Below are 19,942 nucleotides of genomic sequence, written 5' to 3' on the forward strand. Positions count from 1 at the left end.
TTCCAGTGGGCCTGAAGGCCTTAATAGACGAAAGGTTACAGATGGAGTAGGGGTGCAATTCAGTCGGAGGGGAGTCGAAGCTGATCCACCTGGTAGGGACTGGGGCAGAGGCATCTCCAAGAGAAGGGAGAATCCAAATGTAAGAAGGAGCTGGAGAAGAAAGAGCTCTCCCAGAGGGCGCTACCCAGCTCGCCTCTCCTCCGCTCACTCTCAAAAGCTCACTTTAAGATCAAGAACACAGGTGGTGCCCAATGGGATTCCCTACCCCTTCGCAGCAAACAAAGGGAGCGGTCTCCTTCAGCCTTTTTGGTCTGAATGAGGAGGGCTCGGCTCTACCTTTGCGGAACCACCCATTACTTTCTCAGGCGCCCAATGAAACCGCAGCCTCTTCCTTGAACACTCCCAGGAAACGGACAGGTAGCTCAGACCAATGGTTGGAGCTGCGACGGGCCAATGGGAGAGAGAAATGGGTCAACCTGGGGTTTGAGAATGAGCGAGCCCGCACAGGGCGGGGGACGGGGACAGGGGGGACCCGTGACGTATGAGCAGGGTAGATGGAGAGGGGCGGGGTGGATGGCTGGCGGGGGTCCGTGGCGGCCAATGGAAAGACCGGATAGCCCGGGGGGCGGGCCCGGGAGCAGAGAGGCCCCGCCCCCTCGGGTCCGCAGGGCTGGGGTGGAGCCAGGTCCGCGTCAGGTGGTCCAGGGCGTGAGGGCGGCGCAGGGGGCGGGGCGCAGCGCGGAGCAGGGAGCAGCGGCCGGCTGGCGGCGGCGGCGGCGGCGGCAGCGGCGGGCGGCTGCTGGCACCAGCTGCGCGAGCAGGTTACCCGCGGCGGAGGTAGCCAGGCCGCCCCAGAGTGGCGATCGCGAAGGCTAGGGCTCCGGCCCGCCTCGCCCCGATGCTGCGGTGAGCACTCCAGCTCCGCGCACTTGTCGCCGCGCCCCGCCGGCCCCAGCCCCGAGCGATCCGGCGTTCCCCGCCCCGCCAACCCCGGCCCTACCTGAGGCCGCCGTCGGGGGAGGGGTGTCCCCCCAGCTCTGCGGAGCCGCATGAACAATAGGCGGCGGCGGCTCCTGCGGGCGGCGGCAGCCCCGCACCCTATGGATCGGCCGCTCCATGGAGCCCTCCAGAGCGCTTCTCGGCTGCCTGGCGAGCGCCGCCGCTGCCGCCCCGCCGGGGGAGGATGGAGCCGGGGCTGGGGCCGAGGAGGAGGAAGAAGAGGAGGAGGAGGCGGTGGCGGCCCCCCGGGAGCTGGGCTGCGGCGCGCCGCTGCCCTACTGGACGGCCGTGTTCGAGTACGAGGCGGCGGGCGAGGACGAGCTGACCCTGCGGCTGGGCGACGTGGTGGAGGTGCTGTCCAAGGACTCGCAGGTGTCCGGCGACGAGGGCTGGTGGACCGGGCAGCTGAACCAGCGAGTGGGCATCTTCCCGAGCAACTACGTGACCCCGCGCAGCGCCTTCTCCAGCCGCTGCCAGCCCGGCGGCGAGGACCCCAGTTGCTACCCGCCCATTCAGTGTAAGGCGAAGGCGGGCCCGGGAGCCCGGCGGGGGAGGGGGGCGGGGGATGATGGAGGCCTGGGGATGATTGCGGAGGGAGGGGAGACCTCCCTGAGGGTTAGGTTGGGGTGGGCAATGATTGACCTGGGTGTGTGTGTGTGTGCGCGCGCGCGCTCAGGCTGCACGGGCTTTGGTGGGTGCAGTGGGTAAGATAGACACGCCGCAGGCAGGCCTCGCCTGGAACCTCGGGCGCTTGGGCTTCTTCACCTTCACCTGACCACCTCAGCAGCAGCTCGATTCCACATCCTGAAGCCCCAACACCACCGCCCCCCCCCACCCCGCCCCGCAAATCTGGCAGGATTTTAGGCAAGCTGGTGGTTTCTGTAATAACCTTAGTCCTCAAATCGGGGACCTTCCCGACCTCTTCTATCGCCTGTCCTCGCCCCTTACTTTTGGTTTAAAGGAGATGGTGGTGTCTCCCTCAGGGCCGAGCTGGTTCACAAGTCCTGGAAGCCTCTGAAACACCTTTGAAATACCATGTTGATTTCTTCGATCCTAATCTTGTATCTCAAAAGTGGTACCTTTAGGAGTCTTATTGAATAATGTGCTAAGAAGGGTGTGTGTGTGAGAGAGAGAGAGAGAGTGGGTGGAGGGGCAGGTGATGAGTGGAGAAATGATAGAGAGGGTAAAGTATGTCATTCCCCCCAGAGAGATCAGGAGCACAGGGTAGAGTGGTTAAATCCCAGCCCCTTGACCCCTAGACAATATATTTTCTCCTTTCTTCTCACCCTAGATCTTTGCCTATATTTGGTATTTGCCAAATCTCAGGGGAATGATACCCAGGGGTCCCTCCCAGGGCCTTTCTTCCAGTGTCCTGGTTTTCACCAATTTCCCAGGAGCCCCCTATAACACACCCTGTAATGAATTTTTCTTTGTTTTTTTTCAAAGGAGTTAACTTGCTATTAGAATCCTTTAATCCGTGATGCTAGGTGGTTTTAGAAGAAAGATGTAAATATCTCCCGGTACAGTTTACACTATTTTGCATTTGAGGGTTTCCATAATTTCTTTCCTGTTAAAAAAGTATTGTTAGTACACATGTATCTTTATTTATTCCATGTTTTATGTACTTTTCCCCTTAGATTTAAAAAATCATTACCGAGGGATAACTTTAAATAGTTTAAAACTTTCACTTGTAACAGTTATTTCTCTGGTCCTATGACTTATTTTCACCCAAGCAATTGTATTTTATCTTAACCTGTTTACTAAATAACAGCCATTAGTATAAAAATCATAGCCTCTTTCCTTGTTTTGACTGTCAAATTGACATTCAAGTATATAGCTTCCTTTGTTTTCTCTCTGTTTTATTCAATTAAAAACTTCCTGCTTCTGCTATTTGATCTTTATAATACCTGGAGGTGACAAATTACATTGTTTCCAGTTGTTGCATCTTTTTGGCTCTAGTGCTGGAAAAGTGAAGGCTAAAGGTCCTAGCATATAATGTCCCAAATAGTGTTGAGGATGAACTCGGTCGCATACTGGAAGAGATGTTGGTCTGGCATGTTAGAGAGTAGTGTAGTTTAAACATGTCATATTTTGAGGTTCTTTGTGGGTGATGTTTGGTGATTTGTTTTTCAGAGACATCTGGTGTCAGAGTAGAAGAGCTCTGTGAGGTTCCTGAGCAGGAACTGAGTTTCTTTAGTATCTTTAGTGCTCCCACTGTCAGAGCAGTCAGGAGTGAACCTGACCGAGGCTGGAAGAACCCATGCACAGAAAGCCAGATAGGTCCACACTGCACCATGTTAGAAGCTCCTTCTCCGTTGGGTGCCCAGGGCTTCACCTTTACGGTAACAAAAGTTACCTTGGATAGAATAGATTCCTATATCTAAAACTCAGATGATGAGAAATTAGGAAGCATCTTGTACTTACTGAAATAATTGACTTGAACAACATTGCATTTGAAGGTCTTGTTAAGTTATTTAGCCACACTGGGAGTTCTGATCTTGACTGGGCTTAATTCTTGATAATTCAGAAAATTTAGTTCTAATCAAAACCCAATAAGAGTGCCCAGCGAAAGAGAGATACTGTGTTAAATACCAGGGGATAAAGAAATGAGAAAGTGAGGAGGTACTTAAAAGTCACACATGAGGGAAACTGGTGATGTAAATATATAATTTCAGTGCAGTGCTTTGCTAAAAGAAGTTGCTGATCTGATCAAGTGTTTCTGGTCTGTATGCTGTGTCCATCGGTTCAGTTACTGTCACTCAGAAAATAAAGACAAAGAAAAAAGACAAAGTCTTGTCTCCAAAGACTTTGAATGAAATTGAGCCTTTGACAACTTTTTCCCAGTTAGTTTTTCGAACTTCCTCTTTGGGGCATGAATTTTGCTATTAGATTGTGAATAGAAGACACAAAAGTGTTAGTGACTCTGTAGTGTCTGACTCTTTGCGACCCCATGGACTCAAGTCAGCCAGGCTCCTCTCTATGCATGAAATTCTCCAGGCAAGAATACTGGAGTGGGTTGCCATGAATAATGTTCAGTTTTAGTTTCAAATGCTGCTTTTCAGAGTGAAACTTTTGTTGCAGACTTTAATCAAAACAGAAGAGGAGGAAATTGCTAAATCTTGTGACAAGGAAAACATATAGGAAGGATATTATAAATCATCCAACACTCATAGAGTGCTTTTATCTTCTCCAATGTAGATATTAGAATTTAGCTCTCTGTGGGGCTGACAAATATAAATAACCCAGGAGCATGCTCATCTTCTTTATTTTAGTGAAAGGTGGAAAATGTACAGTTATATCATCTTTGGAGATCTATCACCGTAGGTATTGAGAAAAAGTTTCTCTTACAGGAGAGTTGTTTTTGTTTCCAAGCAGGGCATAAATTAAGGATATGATTGATTTACATTTCTTTTTCTTGTACTCACCAGAAATATAAGGGTATATTTTCAGATGTACTTAAGATTTTTAAATGAGTGATGTGTGTACTATTCACTTACCCCAAACTCATCAGAATGTGCCTATATGTTTAGTTTCTAAGGATACATTTGAGAGACTCCAAGACTGAAAGAAATAAGGATTTTTTCCTGATATTCCTGGAAATATTCTTCCACAGAAACCGAAATATGTGCTGCATGAGACTTGACCTGATTCTTACTTAAAACCAGGTCTTGACAGGAGCAGGGAAGGGAAGGAGTCCCACATGTTCTCAGCTGCAGTGATAGTCTAGTTTCGATCCACAAGGACTTCCTAACAGGGAAGAGAAAGGAGAGGACCCTCCCCACATCCCCCACTATTCTGTCTTCTGTCTGCTTGTAAGTTCTCTTCTATGCTTTTCTTGAAGGCTGGTCAAAATATTTCCTTGACTAAATAGTAAGAACATGAGAGTTTATGTTCTACACACAGAGAGAGAGAGAGAGATCATGGCTTTGCCTTCCCCACAGAGGTTTTCTGTCTTCTGTGGAATGCCATCTGAGGAGCTGTCCTTTCAGCACCCTCGTTCAGAATCACATCTTTTAAGTCCTCATGTTCCAAATAGGAAAAGGACTGCGTCAAGGCTGTATATTGTCACCTTGCTTATTTAACTTATATGCAGAGTACATCATGAGAAACGCTGGGCTGGAAGAAGCACAAGCTGGAATCAAGATTGCCGGGAGAAATATCAATAACCTCAGATATGCAGATGACACCACCCTTATGGCAGAAAGTGAAGAGGAACTCAAAAGCCTCTTGATGAAAGTGAAAGAGGAGAGTGAAAAAGTTGGCTTAAAGCTCAACATTCAGAAAACGAAGATCATGGCATCTGGTCCCATCCCTTCATGGGAAATAGATGGGGAAACAGTGGAAACAGTGTCAGACTTTATTTTTTTGGGCTCCAAAATCACTGCAGATGGTGACTGCAGCCATGAAATTAAAAGACGCTTACTCCTTGGAAGAAAAGTTATGACCAACCTAGATAGCACATTCAAAAGCAGACACATTACTTTGCTAACATAGGTCCGTCTAGTCAAGGCTATGGTTTTTCCAGTGGTCATGTATGGATGTGAGAGTTGGACTGTGAAGAAGGCTGAGCATCAAAGAATTGATGCTTTTGAACTGTGGTGTTGGAGAAGACTCTTGAGAGTCCCTTGGACTGCACGGAGATCCAACCAGTTCATTCTGAAGGAGATCAGCCCTGGGATGTCTTTGGAGGGAATGATGCTAAAGCTGAAACTCCAGTACTTTGGCCACCTCATGCAAAGAGTTGACTCATTGGAAAAGACTCTGATGCTGGGAGGGATTGGGGGCAGGAGGAGAAGGGGTCAACAGAGGATGAGATGGCTGGATGGCATCACTGACTCGATGGATGTGAGTTTGAGTGAACTCCGGGAGTTGGTGATGGACAGGAAGGCCTGGTGTGCTGCGATTCAGGGGGTCGCAAAGAGTCGGACATGACAGAGTGACTGAACTGAACTGAACTGAACTGATGTTTAAATAAGAGGCTTCCCTGGTGTCTTAGTGGTGAAGAATCTGCCTGCCAATGCAGGATCCATGGGTTCATTCCCTGGGTTGGGAAGATCCTCTGGAGAAGGAAATGGCAACCCACTCCAGTATTCTTGCCTGGGAAATCCCTTGGACAGAGGAACCTGGTGGGCTATAGTCCATGGGGTTGAAAAGAGTTGAACGTGACTTAGTGACTAAACAACGATGATAAGTGTTTAAATAAATATTTAACACCTCCTGTGTGTTCACAACTATGCTTCAGACCAGAGGAAAGAAGAGGGTGGATACACAAGAAAATACAGCACTTAATTTCCTTAAGGAGAATTCAGATATCTGAGGAATAAGATATGTAAATATGCATTTATTAAATAGGCACCTACCTTTTCATCCATGAAAAAAAATCTGGTAGGAAAAAATATGAGTGCTCCCTCCATGACCCCTTAAGGGATTCCTAACATAACTTACATTTTTCTCCAGGAAGGTTCTAATCTCTTTTTGACGTAGGCATATTTTTTCTTGTTCATGTAATAGATAAGATAAGAATTAGTAATCAGTCAAGATTCTTATTAGGACCTAAAAACACTCAAGCTACTTTAAACAGAAAACAATTTAGTAGAAGAAATTGGGTGCTTGTAGATTTGTTGGAAGGGCAGGGAGAAGGAAGAGGCTCTTGGCTAGAACTATGGGACCAACTCGCAGTCCATTGCAGACCTGGCCCACCAGACAAGCTGCTTCTCTGAGAAGGTACAGAATCAGGAGTTACCATTGAAGTTGACTTCTCCAATACCCTGTTGTAGTTGCTGTCTGGAGATTAGGTGACTACTTGGCCTTGCAACATTCCTTCTACATCTGCAAAACTAGTAAGCTACCCCCATGAACTATAACCCACCAGGTTCCTCTGTCCATGGGATTCTCCTGGCAAGAATACTGGAGTAGGGTGCCTTTTCCTTCTCCAGGGGATCTTCCTGGCCCAGGGATTGAACCCACATCTCTTAATCTCCTGCATTGGCAGAAAGATTCTTTACTACTAGCGCCACTTGGGAAGCCTAATAATTGGACACTGATTTGATATTATAGAAAACCCACTTCTCCACAGCCATGCTTACCAGGAGAAGCAGCAAGGAGATGGTCTCCATATCACTTCTGCCTTCTGAATCTTACGCATCTCATTGGCTGAACCAGCACTCTGTCAAGAAGTCTGGGAAATATAGTTTTTAAACTTTCCAGCTTCTGTAGTACTGAAAGGTATACTGGAGGATTGTAGAATGGATGTAGATTATTAGTCTGCAGGACACACCATTTATTTTTCAAGAAGGGTACTAGATAAGGTGATGATCTTTTGTTGTTGCTGTCATTTATTTACTTTTGTTCTCATAAAACTTTTAAATTTATTTTTTAATTGGAAGAAAATTGCTTTACAATGTTGTGTTGGTCACTGAGGTGATAATCCTGAACAATTGGAACTTTGAGGGTGCAAATGGGCCACATATTTTGTATACTTAAAGGCAGTCCGACTAACTTCCTAAGAGTTTTCTTTGTGCAGACTGCCAGGTAAATTACAAAATATAAATGAACATTAACCCTAGATAGGATGGAAATGCTATAACTGAGCAGGAACCTAGTTCTGAACACCACCAGCATCTGAATGGAGAATAGAGACATTGTGGAGCTGGCTGAGAATAGAAAAGAACAGTCTGCAGTGGGCATCTCCTCTTTCGGTCTTGCCAAGAGTTCAGAAATATGTGATCTTTGTGTTCAGTTTTTTCTTTTGTAGCAGTGTGACTATTCTCTGTATTTGTTTCAGGAGGTCCAGTTCCAGCTTTTCCCCAGATCTGAGTTTGATTTCTTTCATACTGAAGTAGATTCTCCCCATTTTGCTTTACTCTCTATTGGTCTCCAGCTGAATGTTCAGCACGTAAAGGACAGTGGTGTGTCAGGCAGAGAGGATCAGCCCTCATGCATCTTGCAGTCTAGTAGGAAAATAGGCATTGAACAAGTAATTATAACTTTGTTGAGTCTTGCCAATAGAGACTGCTATGGGAGTGCTTGATGGAGGCCTGGCCTCGTTTAGTAGAGGGGTTAGGAAAAGTTCCTCTAGGAGATTATAGTTAAGCTGAGACTTGAGACCAGCTGGGTCAGCTAGGTGAAGACAAGGGAAGAGACTGAGAAGACAGAGAATAGGGTTTTCATGAGAGAAACATGAAATAGCACTTCACTTGTACAGCAACACCATATCTAACTCAAGATTCATAATCACTTGTGGTTATTATTCTCTATCCATGGAAGTTTTTCCAAACAGCTAAAGATACAGTCAAGTATGGTAGATTCAAACTCTGGATTTGGGATGGGAAATGAGAGGGTGGGGGTGTCACTGGGAACCTCAGGGCTGGAACTGTGGTGGGGGTAAGATGTTGCCTTGGAGACTCCTCTTTCTTGCACACTTTAATCACCAGGTCCTGGTAAAACCAAGTTTTGAAGATCTCCTGATTTTTTCCCCTGATCTCCAGCCTTCACGGCTCCTGAGATTTGACTCTTGTGCTTATGTACCTGGATTACTGCAACGGTCTCCTTAGTGGTCCTCTTTGCTATTACGTTCCACATAGCTGCCAGAGTTGATTTTCTTTCTAAGTCACAAGTCTGACCCCAGCAAGACTTTGAGCCTCATCTACCCTAATGCATATAATCCAGCTGCCCTGGACTCCTGAAATTCCTGATAGGCTATATACCTTCATGCACATGTTCTTTCCCTTACCCCCACCCCCGCCTTTTCTCTTTATTGAAGTAGAGTTGATTTACAATGCTGTGTTAATTTCTGCTGTATAGCGAAGTGATCCAGTTATGCATATACTTACTTTCTTCCTTATATTCTTTTCCATTATGGTTTATCACAAGATGCTGAATGCAGTTCCCTTGTAGGAACAGCAGGACCTTGTTGTTTATCCGTTCTATATATACTAGTTTGCATCTGCTAACCCCAGACTCCCACTCCGTCCCTCTCCAATACACTCACCCTCTTGGCAGCCCCAAGTCTGCTGTGTCTGTGAGTCTGTTACTGTTTCATAGATAAGTTCATTTGTTTCATAATTTAGATTCCACGTACATGTGATATTATACGGTGTTTGTCTTTCTCTGTCTGACTTCTTCCCTTCCTATGAAAATCTCTAGGTCCGCCCATGTTGTTGCAAATGGCACGATTTCATTCTTTCTTATGGCCGAGTAACATTCAATTGTGTGTGCATCACGTCTTCTTTATCCACTCATCTGTCAGTGGACGTCTAGGTTGTCTCCACCTCATGTCTGCTGTGAATAAGTGCTTCGTGCCCTGTGTTCTGGCTCATGACCTTCCATCTGCCGGGACTGTCTTCTCCACCTTGGTCTTCATTTCCTGATGATAGCCCTTCCTCTCATTCTTTGGGCCCGTTTCAGATGTTTCCTTCCTTGAGAATCCTTTTCCCACCCACCCTCTTAACCCCTGTCCTGTGGTGGGAGTGAGTGATTTCCCTCATCTTCAGATCATACCACCACCGAAGCTCTTTTACACCACACTTTGGCTGTTGTCTGTCTGCCTTGGCACTGTATTACATGCTTCTTGCTACCTGGTATATACACAGTAAAATGTGAACAAGCCACACAAGGACTGATCTCCCCCAGTTTTTCTTTTAGTTAAAATGGTTGCTCTCAGTACAGTATTCTTCATGAAGTTCCAAGTAGAAGTTATTTCGTGAATACTTATTGAATACCTACTATGTGCCAGTCACTAAAGATAACGCGCTGGCCGCAGAAAAAAATGTTACCCACTTTTCCTGTCCTTGGGGAGTTTATTGTGGGGAGACTGAAAAGCCAAGTGAACAGACAGCTTGTTGTGTTTACCCAGCTAGGTAAATGGGTGATTAAATGGTGTTTTTCAAATGTTTTTGACTTGCTCCTTTTTTCCTGTTCTTTCTCAGTGTTAGAGATTGATTTTGCGGAGCTGACCTTGGAAGAGATTATCGGCATCGGGGGCTTTGGGAAGGTCTATCGTGCTTTCTGGATAGGGGATGAGGTCGCTGTGAAAGCAGCTCGCCATGATCCCGACGAGGACATCAGCCAGACCATAGAGAACGTCCGCCAGGAGGCCAAGCTCTTTGCCATGCTGAAGCACCCCAACATCATTGCCCTTCGGGGGGTGTGTCTGAAGGAACCCAACCTCTGCTTGGTCATGGAGTTTGCTCGTGGAGGGCCTTTGAATAGAGTGTTATCTGGGAAAAGGATTCCCCCAGACATCCTGGTGAACTGGGCCGTGCAGATTGCCAGAGGGATGAACTACTTACATGATGAGGCGATTGTCCCCATCATCCACCGTGACCTTAAATCCAGCAACAGTGAGTACAGAGAGGTGGGGCTGGAGGGCTTGAGATCACTTTCAGACCCGGTCATAGCTTGGGTTGAAGTGGATGTCTCAGGAATCTTAGTGGGCAGTGAAATGCCCTGCTTAAAGCCAGTCCATCCTTCGGGAATTCTCTGGCAGTTCAGTGGTTAGGGCTCCGTGCTTCCACTGGAGAGGGCATGGTTGGGGAACCAAGATCTTGTATGCCACATGGCACAGCCAAAAAGAGAAAGAAAAAGGAAAAAAAAAATTACCAAAAAAAAGAGAAGAAAAATACCAAAAAAAGAAAAAAACCCAATTAGCAGGCATGGTTGGCAGTGTGTGACTCTGTGATGTGCTGTTCAAACAAAACACTTAGATGCGTTTTTCCATTTTGAGGGAAGGGTGGGTGCTTCTGAACACAAAAGGAGTTTTCCTCCTCCGTGAAACAATAGATAAAGCAAACCAATACCATCTGTTTGCATTTCTGTCTGAACTATCCAACCTGAGTTCCCACCAGAGAAGGGGTATAAGAGAGAGGAGGCGTGTCGTTGAAGCCATGAGGCCCGTTCAGGTAACCGTGTCAGCTTGGGGAACACGACCTCACTGGTAGACCTACAGCTCTCCTGAGAGCCTCAAGGTGGTATTAATTAATAGTCATAACTACATAGTGTTTAATAGCAGGGAACTGAGAAGTAACTGTTTATTAAACATCTAGAACCCATAAACCAGATTGTAAAGCAAGTGTTAGACATAATTAAATGGTGGGTTGGTATAAACTTCAGTCTCTTTCCTTAGCTGAATCAGCAGGCCTTGGGAGTATGCTTCTTTTGTGTGGTAATTTGGACTTTCCCTGGCCTAAAGTGCATGGTAGAGAGGATACAATTTGCTAAGTGGTATATGCCTAAAGTCACTTTGGGCAGCCTGTCCAGAGAGGAGGGCGTTAGGAGTTTGGGGTCCCAGAAATTTCACGCTCTGTGTCCTTCAGCTTTGAGCCCAGAAATCCTTTAGACCTTGTTTTCCTCCTGGTTGTTCCACATGTGGCTTATTTTTGTCTTGATGCTATTGTGAATCTGTTAACTTTAAAAAATACATTTTAAATAACATAGGTAGTAAGTGCTTTTGTTCTAAAAATTAGGAAGTGTAGATAAACAGAAAGAAGGATCACCCATAATGTTTTCCTTCTGGAAGTGTATATATTGCATTTGGCATATTTTCCCAGACATTTAAAAAGCATATATGGCCCATATATACAGAAATATACTTTCCAACTTACTTTAAAATAGCATTTGTTACCCTTACCTCATCTACATGCATCCTCTTCCCCTTTAATAAGAGCAAATTTCCTCCTGGTGAGTATGGAGCATTAGATATGTATTTTGGATATAATGCATGTGAAAGATTTCAGTTCCATGAAATAAATCTGGTTTCTCTTTTCCTTCTGCCATTATTCTCTCTCTTTACTATATGATTATTCTCATCCTTCCTGCACAATTCTGTTCTTTAAATGTGTGTGTGTGTGCGCTTAGTCGGTCCGACTCCTTGCAACCCCATGGACTATAGGCTTCTCTGGCCATGGGGATTCTCCAGGCAAGAATCCTGGAGTGGGTTGCCATGCCCTCCTCCAGGGGTTCTTCCCAACCCAGGGATTGAACCCAGGTCTCCCACATTGCAGATGGATTCTTTACCATCTGAGCCACCAGGAAAGCCCTTTAAATGTATAAAATAAGTTAAAACTTCTGCTGACTTCCTTTTTAAGAAAAAAAATTTTTTTTCTACCTAGAGATTGCTTTGGATGATGGAGTGAGAATAAGCTCATGTGTTGGTAGAAAATGGGATATAGAAGCTGAATTGTTAAAAAATGCATTCTTATATCCTTATCATGCTGGGTGAGCTAGGCATTGTGCACTCATCTTACATAATTGAGCCCATTTACAAACTTGGGCCAGGGTGATTGTAAAAGTTAATAATTTCCTCTATGAAGTTTTACATCTGGGTATAATTTCAAGCTGCAGATATGAGGTTTTACATTTTCTGATTTATGCTTGGAAGTCTAAACTCTTATGAAGGGAAAGCTAACTTGCTAAGGAGGTGCAGGGGACCTGAGTGTCATTCTGTCTCCTTGGAGACAAAAGCGTGGTCCTTTGTCCTAATGTGGGTCTTAGGATTCCCGAGGGGGACCTTCAGGTACAGTGTATGGTGGCAGGGCATACTATTTTAAAGGACCTCACCCAGCAAGACCGCTGATGCCCTGAAATGTTCATAGTCCACTGGGCTGCTGGTTGGTGCTGATGTTGATGCTTGCTGTAAATCTCACATGTGAGTTGGGGGTAGCTCATTGGGTGGCTGTTTGTCTGTGATTGAATTTATCCAACATGAGCCCTGATGACACTGTTGTTTTTATTCCATTGCCGTGTATACACGACTTGAAAATCATTTTAGAAATGTTACGTCACTTCTTTGCCTCCAGTTTGAGAGTTGTAACTTCTTTGAGTTTTGCAGATTTGGGGATACTGGCCTGTTCCTCTTGGTTTTTATTAGGAGCTCCAGAGAGTCGCATTTTGTTCATAGTCATGTGAGGGCAGAATTCTGTGAATTATATGTGTTAGTTGACTTTGAACCCCCAGAGAAAAGAGTAAGGTACACATGGGGGCTGTCTTGTGGAAAAAACAAAGTAGCTGGTGATAAAATCTAACTGTTACAAAAAGTTCAGTAAAAAAGTGATATATTAAAAGGCTGATTATCAGGCTGATTATCAGGCTGATAATATATCCTGATTATCCGTTTAAAAAAGTCATGTGCTATTTACGACATATGTGTAGCATAGAACATCTTAGGTTGTTCGTGTATCATCTGAAGTAAGTTTTGGTTTAATGCCCATAACTTGAAAAAACAAAACAAAGTAACAGTGGCTAAAACAAGGTGTACATTCATGTTTGAAAGGAAGGCCAGGGGTGTTTAAAGCATCTCCACCTCTCTTTACTGCATCTCAGGGTTGCCTTAGGATCCAAGATGACTTCTGAAACGCCAATTATTTGGTCTGAGTCACAGGCCTGAAGGAGCAGGAAAAGCAGAAGCACAGAGGAAGCTGCTCCTGTGGCTGAGTCGTCTCCCTTTAGCTTCCTAGAAATCCAGCACAACACATCTGCCTGTATTCAGTGGCTAGAATGGAGTCCCGTAGGCATGGCTAGCACAGGGGCCACTGGGCAGTGGAGGGTTTTATTCTGGGTTGGCATGGATCCTGGCCAATAATCAGGGTCTGTTACCAAGGAAGAGAGAGAACATGGATGGTGGGGAAACAGCTGGCAGTCTTACCATGAAGTCTGGGAACATGCATTGGGAAGAAGTGTTATCTTAGATATTGATTAGATATTTACCATTATACAGCCAATAAAGCAGGGTTAGCCAGGTGCTGGGACGTGTGGCTCAGACTCCTGATTTAAGGGGCGGTTTCTACTACTCTACTGCAGTGCATCATTAACTTCAACATCTCTTCTTGAAACTACTCACTGAAGTCCTGGCTATAAAAGTGGATTTATGTGTCTCTGCTCCTCACACTGGGGAAAGCCAGCCACTTGATTGTTAGCAAAGACATTAGTGAAAGATGGTCTTTTAGTGGAAAGATTGTCCTTTTGGGGGTAGGTAAGTGGAGTTCAGGGTTTTGGCTTAAGGGCATTTGGCAAAATAACAGTTTAATAGGGGCTATTAAAAATAAAATTAGTATAAAAATGAGGTGATGGAAAATGAAAAGCCTTGCTCAAAGTGAAGGTAGTGGTATGACTTTTGTTATTAACGTCTTTCCTCCCATTAAAAAACATGGAAGAACATAGAGCTAAACGCAGTGTGTGTTTTTCCTTTTTTTTTTTTTTTTGGTATTTTTGCATATGTCTTTTCACCCCTAAATCTTAACTGTGTGTGTGTGCTAAGTCACTTCAGTTGTGTGTGACTGTGATCCTGTGGACTGTAGCCTGCCAGGCTCCTCTGTGCTTGGGATTCTCCAGGCAAGAATACTGGAGTGGGTTGCCATGCCCTCCTTCAGGAGACCTTCCTGACCCAAGGATCAAACCCACGTCTCTTACATTGATCCATGTCTCTTTCATTGGCAGGTGGGTTCTTTACTGCTAGAGCAACCTGGGAAGCCCCAAATCTTACACAGGAAATCCTAATAAGTACATTGCTTGTAGCCTGCTTTCTCTCCCCACTGCCAACTTGCTATATTGTGACCACTTTCTTATTAAATAAATATTCTTCTACCACAAGATATTTAAAGGTTTTACAGTTTTCCACTACACTATTTTGGCTTCCCAGGTGGCTCAGTGTAAAGAATCTGCCTGCCAAGCAGGAGACACGGGTTTGATCCATGGGCCAGAAAGATTCCCTGGAGAAGGAAATGGTAACCCCACTCCAATATTCTTGCCTGGGAAATCCCATGGACAGAAGAGCCTGGCTGGCTACAGTCCATGGGGTCGCAAAAGAGTTGGACACAACTTAGCAATTAAACAGCAACAACATCTACAGTATTTAGATATAGTATATTAACTAAACCAAACCCGTATATAATCATCATCATCACCAAACCTCTAAATAATAATAACAAGCAACTACTGCTTATTGAGTGTTCTCTTTTGGTCAGGCCCTATCTAAGCATTTTATGTGGGTTCCCATCTAATTTTCACAGCAACCCTGCAGAGTGAAGACTGTGCATGTCTTTATTTTACAAATAGGAAGCAGAGACTCAAAACAGGCAGCCGTTTCTCTGGGTGCTGGTCCGGAGACCAGGTCTGACTCCTCATGGCTGCACCATTCCCTGCACTCTGCTCAGGGTTAGCTGGGGTGTCTCACTGCTCTACTACTTACTTCGTGTAGTGCTTTTGTTTTATATAATTAGGAGTAATGTTACTGTGTTTACTGGGTCTTAGTGTCCACATGTCATTAACTCATGAGAACTCATTGTTAATTTCACAGCTGAAAGAGCAGAGGTGAGCGATGAACTGGATTTGGTTCGGGACTAGCCACGCCTTTTCAAATGTCAGCTTGAACTCAGCTAGCCTTCCTCTTTTCAGATGTCAACTTCTCACGGGTCTTTGCTGTCCTATCTCCCTCTTCTTCCTCTGCAGGTGTTTCCCCTTTAGCCAGGCCAGTTTCGTCTTTCCCTTGGAACCTGCTGTGTATTACTTCCCACCCATGGGGCCCTCATCACACTTACTGTTGCTGTGGGATGAAGCTTGCTTTCAGAGGTACCCTCACCTCATCTCTCTGCCTGGCCAAACCCCACTCATTTTCCTGTACTCAAGTCACACCTGGCCACTTCCTGCTAGCCCGTCTCTGGAGTCAGTGCTAAGCAGGAGGCTCTTTCTAAGGTTACCCAGCAGGTATACGAGGCATGTCCTAAAGTATTGTGTTCAGTGGATGGATTCCATTTTCTGTGGGTACAGAGACACATTCTGCAAGTCAAAATAAATATATAAGTAAATAAAGCAGAAATGAAGCAAAGAACCATCCTGGTGAGTGGGACTCAGCGGGCGAGGCTGGGAGGTCTGAGCTGCAAGCCATGTGCACCTCTCAGTTCTTCAACTTTGCCTGGAAGCTTTGCTTTCCTGCTTTCACCTGAACATGACCATCTCCTGTGCAGAGATGGCTCTCGTTGGTGTGTCATTTTGAGCACTTGGTATTGGGGCTATAATTGACACAGCCCTGCCCTCAAGGAGTTCCCTGTGGGGTCACAGAGAAGGACCTAAAACCAGCCCAGTGCAAGCACGGCCCCCCAGGAGGTGATGGTGCCTGAACACTCCCCATGGATTCTCTCGCCTCAGCCCTTTCCTGAAGTTGGAGGGGCTCAGGTCCCCTTCTTAGGATTCGCAAAGGGCGCTTCCCTCTTCGTGGAACATTTGCCCTCATTCTGCCCAGCTTGCTGGGGGAGGCTGCCCACCTGTTTTTCCTCTGGCAACCCTGGGTTCTGCTCTGTAACTTACTCAGGTACAGGGAGAAGCCAGGCCCTGGAGAGCATGTAGGTACCTGCAGAGCCTGTGCTGGCGTGGTCAGAGGATTGTGTTGTATGGACGATCTTGGTAGGTGTCCCTGGACTATGACTGAGCCCTGAGCTTAGGGAGAACACTATGGTAAGGGTTGGGTTCAGGGCAGGAAAGGATTTGGATAAAGGATGGAAATTGTGAATTTCCACACCATTCTTCTGTCCCTTCCCTGCTATTTCTGTTTCCTCTGATTCGAGCCTTGGTTACCTTGAAAGTCAGGGAAATTGTTCTGTCTTCTCTTCCCCACACCCGCCACCCCAAACCTGGTAACAGCTAAGTAGCCATCTCCCCTTTCTGCAGGTGGCCTGTGGGACTGTTATTGCTCAGGGTCAAGGTTTGTGCTTTGGGATCTCGGAGGAGACAGGAGTCTGTCTGTGTCTCCTTCCCCGCCGTGGCTCTTGGACAGTTTTCCATTCCTGACTTGGTGCTTTCCCCCATTCCCAGGAGGTAGCTCGGGATCACTTATGGATGGGAAACTGGGACACAGAGTGGAGACAGTGGTCTGGTTGAGGCAAAAGGAAAAGAGAGCTTCTTCCCAGGTCACCCATCTCTTTACCTAGAAGTCCCTGTCAGGACCCCCATCAGCTTCCTGCTCAACCACACTTGCTCCTCTTATTAAGGAAGGATCTATGCAGAATGTGTGTAGGTTTGGAAGGAAGAGGGTTACAGCTCATACTAATTTTGGGAGAAGAGGGTTACAGCTTATACTCATCTGAGGCTCAGAGCAGGTTATGGCGAAAGGAGAGCTTCTTAGTTGGGCGTCTGGGTAAGAAGAGGATGGGGCAGTGGAAGGAGCACTGACCCGGTGCCCCCTGGGCAGACGGGCTGGGTGGTCCCAGGCACATCTCATCATCTCTCTGGGCCTCAGATTCCTCACCTGTGAAATGAGAGGTTTGGATGAGATGGTCTCTGAGATCCCTCCCTCCCGGGGCTGACATTACACGATCCAGTGTGAATGTGTGTGTGTCGGGGGTGGATGATGACCCCGCGCTCTGTCTAAATCTGTGTCACGCTACAGGGCGCCCAGGCTCCCTGCTTCCTGGGCTCATTGCGGGGGCCAGAGCTCCCGATGGGGACTCTTCACCAAGCGGTTCAGTGGGGAAACAGCTGACCGGAGCCCACAGGTTCTCCCTTCCCCCTTTGCTGCTCGGAGCGTGACAGATGGCCTTGCTGAGACAAGATGCTCCGGCCATGTGAATCATGCCAGGGACCTAGAATATACCAAGGGCAGCCTTCCTCCTGGAAGCAGGACGCAGCTCATCACAGGCCACCTCTGTCCTTGGAGCTGAGTGAGGGGGCGTCCTGGCCTGTCAGAGCTCTGCGGCTGGTTTCCCACTTGGTCCTCTGAATCAACAACACAAGGCTTTTTCAGGCAGGGCTCCAGACCACTTGTTGTTTAATCACTAAGTTGTGTCTGACTCTTTGCGACCTCCATGGACTGTAGCCTGCCAGGCTCCTCTGTCCAAGGGGTTTCCCAGGCAAGGATACTGGATTGGGTTGTCATTTCTTTCTCCAGGGGATCTTCCCCACCCAGAGATCAAACCCATGTCTCCTGCATTAGCAGGGGCATTCTGTACCACTGAGCCATGAGGGAAGCCCTCCAGTCCACTTAGGCACTTTTAATCTTGTGCCTCTGTGCCCAGCACCAACAGAAGTGAGGGAGACTGCTTGTGCAGCACACGAAAAGTGGCCGTGAGACACAGAAATGAGAAGTGTTAAGGCTGTGGATCATACTTCGCCTTCTTTCCTAACTTTCCCAGGAGTTTTGCTCTCTGTGGGAAACTCAAAGATTTTGAGAAGTAAGCATTTCCCCCTTAAGCTTGACACTGGGAGCCATGTGGTCTCACGGAAGGAACACTGCTTGGGAGTCAGAGAGACTCGGATTTAGGCTACTTCTTGTGCCCCTGACATTGGGTGTGTCTCTTGGAGCTCCAGGATTCTCATCTGTAACACGTGGACACGACAAAAGAGAGCAGCGCGGTTTTAAGACGGCCTGAAATGATGTGCGCCAAGTATCACCTGGGCTCCCCAGGTGGTGCTAGCGGTAAAGAACCCGCCTGCCAATGCAAAAGACATAAGGAACGCACCAGTTTGATCTCTGGGTCAGGAAGATCCCCTGGAGGAGGGTTGCCATGCCCTGGAGAATTCCATGGACAGAGGAACCTGGCGGGCTACAGTCCATGGGGTTACAGTGAGTCGGACACGACCGAAGAAACTTACCGTGAAGGTATCACCCGGAACCACATTCAGTGAAGGGCTGCCCCTTTCCCTGCTCTTTCTATCTCTTGTTATTTTAGGTATACACAGGCTCTAGTTGGGTTTCCCTTTTTAAAGTAGTATGGGGATTTAGGCAGCCAGAAAGCCCTGCTTTCTGCCAAGTCAGCCAGGGGTAGTTTTATCCCTCTCACGAAAAAGAAAGTGAAGTCACTCAGTCGTGTCCGACCCTTTGCGAGTCCATGGACTGTAGCCTATCGGGCTCCTCTGTCCATGGGATTTTCCAGGCAAGAATACTGGAGTGGGTTGCCATTTCCTTCTCCACCAAAACGGGCAGATTTGTTTCAGCTGAAGCCACGGAAGGCATCGATCCCCAGCCGCTCCTTCCTGCTGTGTGCGGGCCTCTTGCTATCTCTGGACCCAGCCTTAACTCCGAGCACTTGGCCCCCTGAGAACACTGCCTTGTCTTGTTATGGCCTTTGGCCTGATTGAATGGGACAGCTGGCCAGTTTTATGGCTCTGCTGGCCTCTCAGCTGACAATTAAAATGCTTTTGCCCCAGGAGGAAGGCAATATATTTCTCTTGCTCTTTCGTCTGCTGCCAAGGTCAAAGGGAATGCCCTTTCTTGCATCCCCGTCCCGACTTACCCAAATCAATGTAGCATTTTTGTGGCATGGTTTCTTTTGAGACCCTGGAATATTCAGAGTGGGTGAAAGAGATTTTATTTTAAGTGTTATTGTCTTCTTTTGGAAGGAGAATGGAGTATGATTTCCTCTTTTCCTTGGTATTACAGCTTTATTTCCAAATCTGGTTGTGCCCAGCACTTAAAAGTTCCTCAAGAAATGTTTGTGGTTTTGATCATCACAAATTCCAGCCTTGTGCCTTTTCCCGTGCATGAATCCCCTTGCCCCCAGATACCTTCTCCAGAAAACACTCAAGCTCTCCTCCTTTAGAGCCCACACTTGAGAGATGAACCCCCTTTTCCACTTCAAATGAGCCCACGTGAGCTCTGGGTGACACTGGTGTTGAATCCTCGCTCTGATGCTAGCTGGGACCTTCGGAAAAGGATGTACTCTCTTGGTTTCTGCAAATGTAAAATGGGAATAATTGTAATCCCACTTCCCTCATTTTACTGGGTAGAAGTGAAGATTAAATAAAATCGTGTAGGTGTAGCTCTTAGCAGTGCCCAACACACAGTAAGTGGCGCATACATCTATTGTAATTCCAGCAGCTATATTCCCTCAGTATTTACATCCACAATTAGTGATCTTGTACTTTTGGGTATGATTTGTCTTATAGTTGTATTTTCAGCATTTTATTTATATTTTCTCCAATTGCACTATAGATTTTTTTTTCAGTAAGTTTTTTTGGG

At 46.5% G+C, this 19,942-nt stretch overlaps 1 protein-coding gene across 5 annotated transcripts in view; it reads left to right on the forward strand.

Annotated features, from left to right (window-relative positions):
- The first annotated feature begins 726 nt into the window (after window positions 1–726).
- The window catches only part of MAP3K9 (mitogen-activated protein kinase kinase kinase 9), an 86,763-nt gene continuing 67,547 nt past the window's right edge, over window positions 727–19,942 (forward strand). For 4 of the 5 annotated variants that reach the window (XM_086319983.1, XM_086319988.1, XM_086319984.1 and 1 more), the window contains exons 1-2: window positions 727–1,516; window positions 9,927–10,340. In XM_086319983.1, the coding sequence (XP_086176109.1) occupies window positions 1,117–1,516; window positions 9,927–10,340 (814 nt within the window). In that variant the 5' untranslated portion in view covers window positions 727–1,116. Of the gene's footprint in view, window positions 1,517–9,926; window positions 10,341–18,395; window positions 18,584–19,942 lie in introns of those variants that run through there. The other variant, XM_086319985.1, reaches the window with a different exon arrangement.

The sequence above is a fragment of the Bos grunniens genome, chromosome 10 (assembly GCF_055505025.1).
Source record: "Bos grunniens cultivar Pamir isolate PY7600 chromosome 10, Bosgru_T2T1.0, whole genome shotgun sequence".
NCBI lineage: Eukaryota > Metazoa > Chordata > Mammalia > Artiodactyla > Bovidae > Bos > Bos grunniens.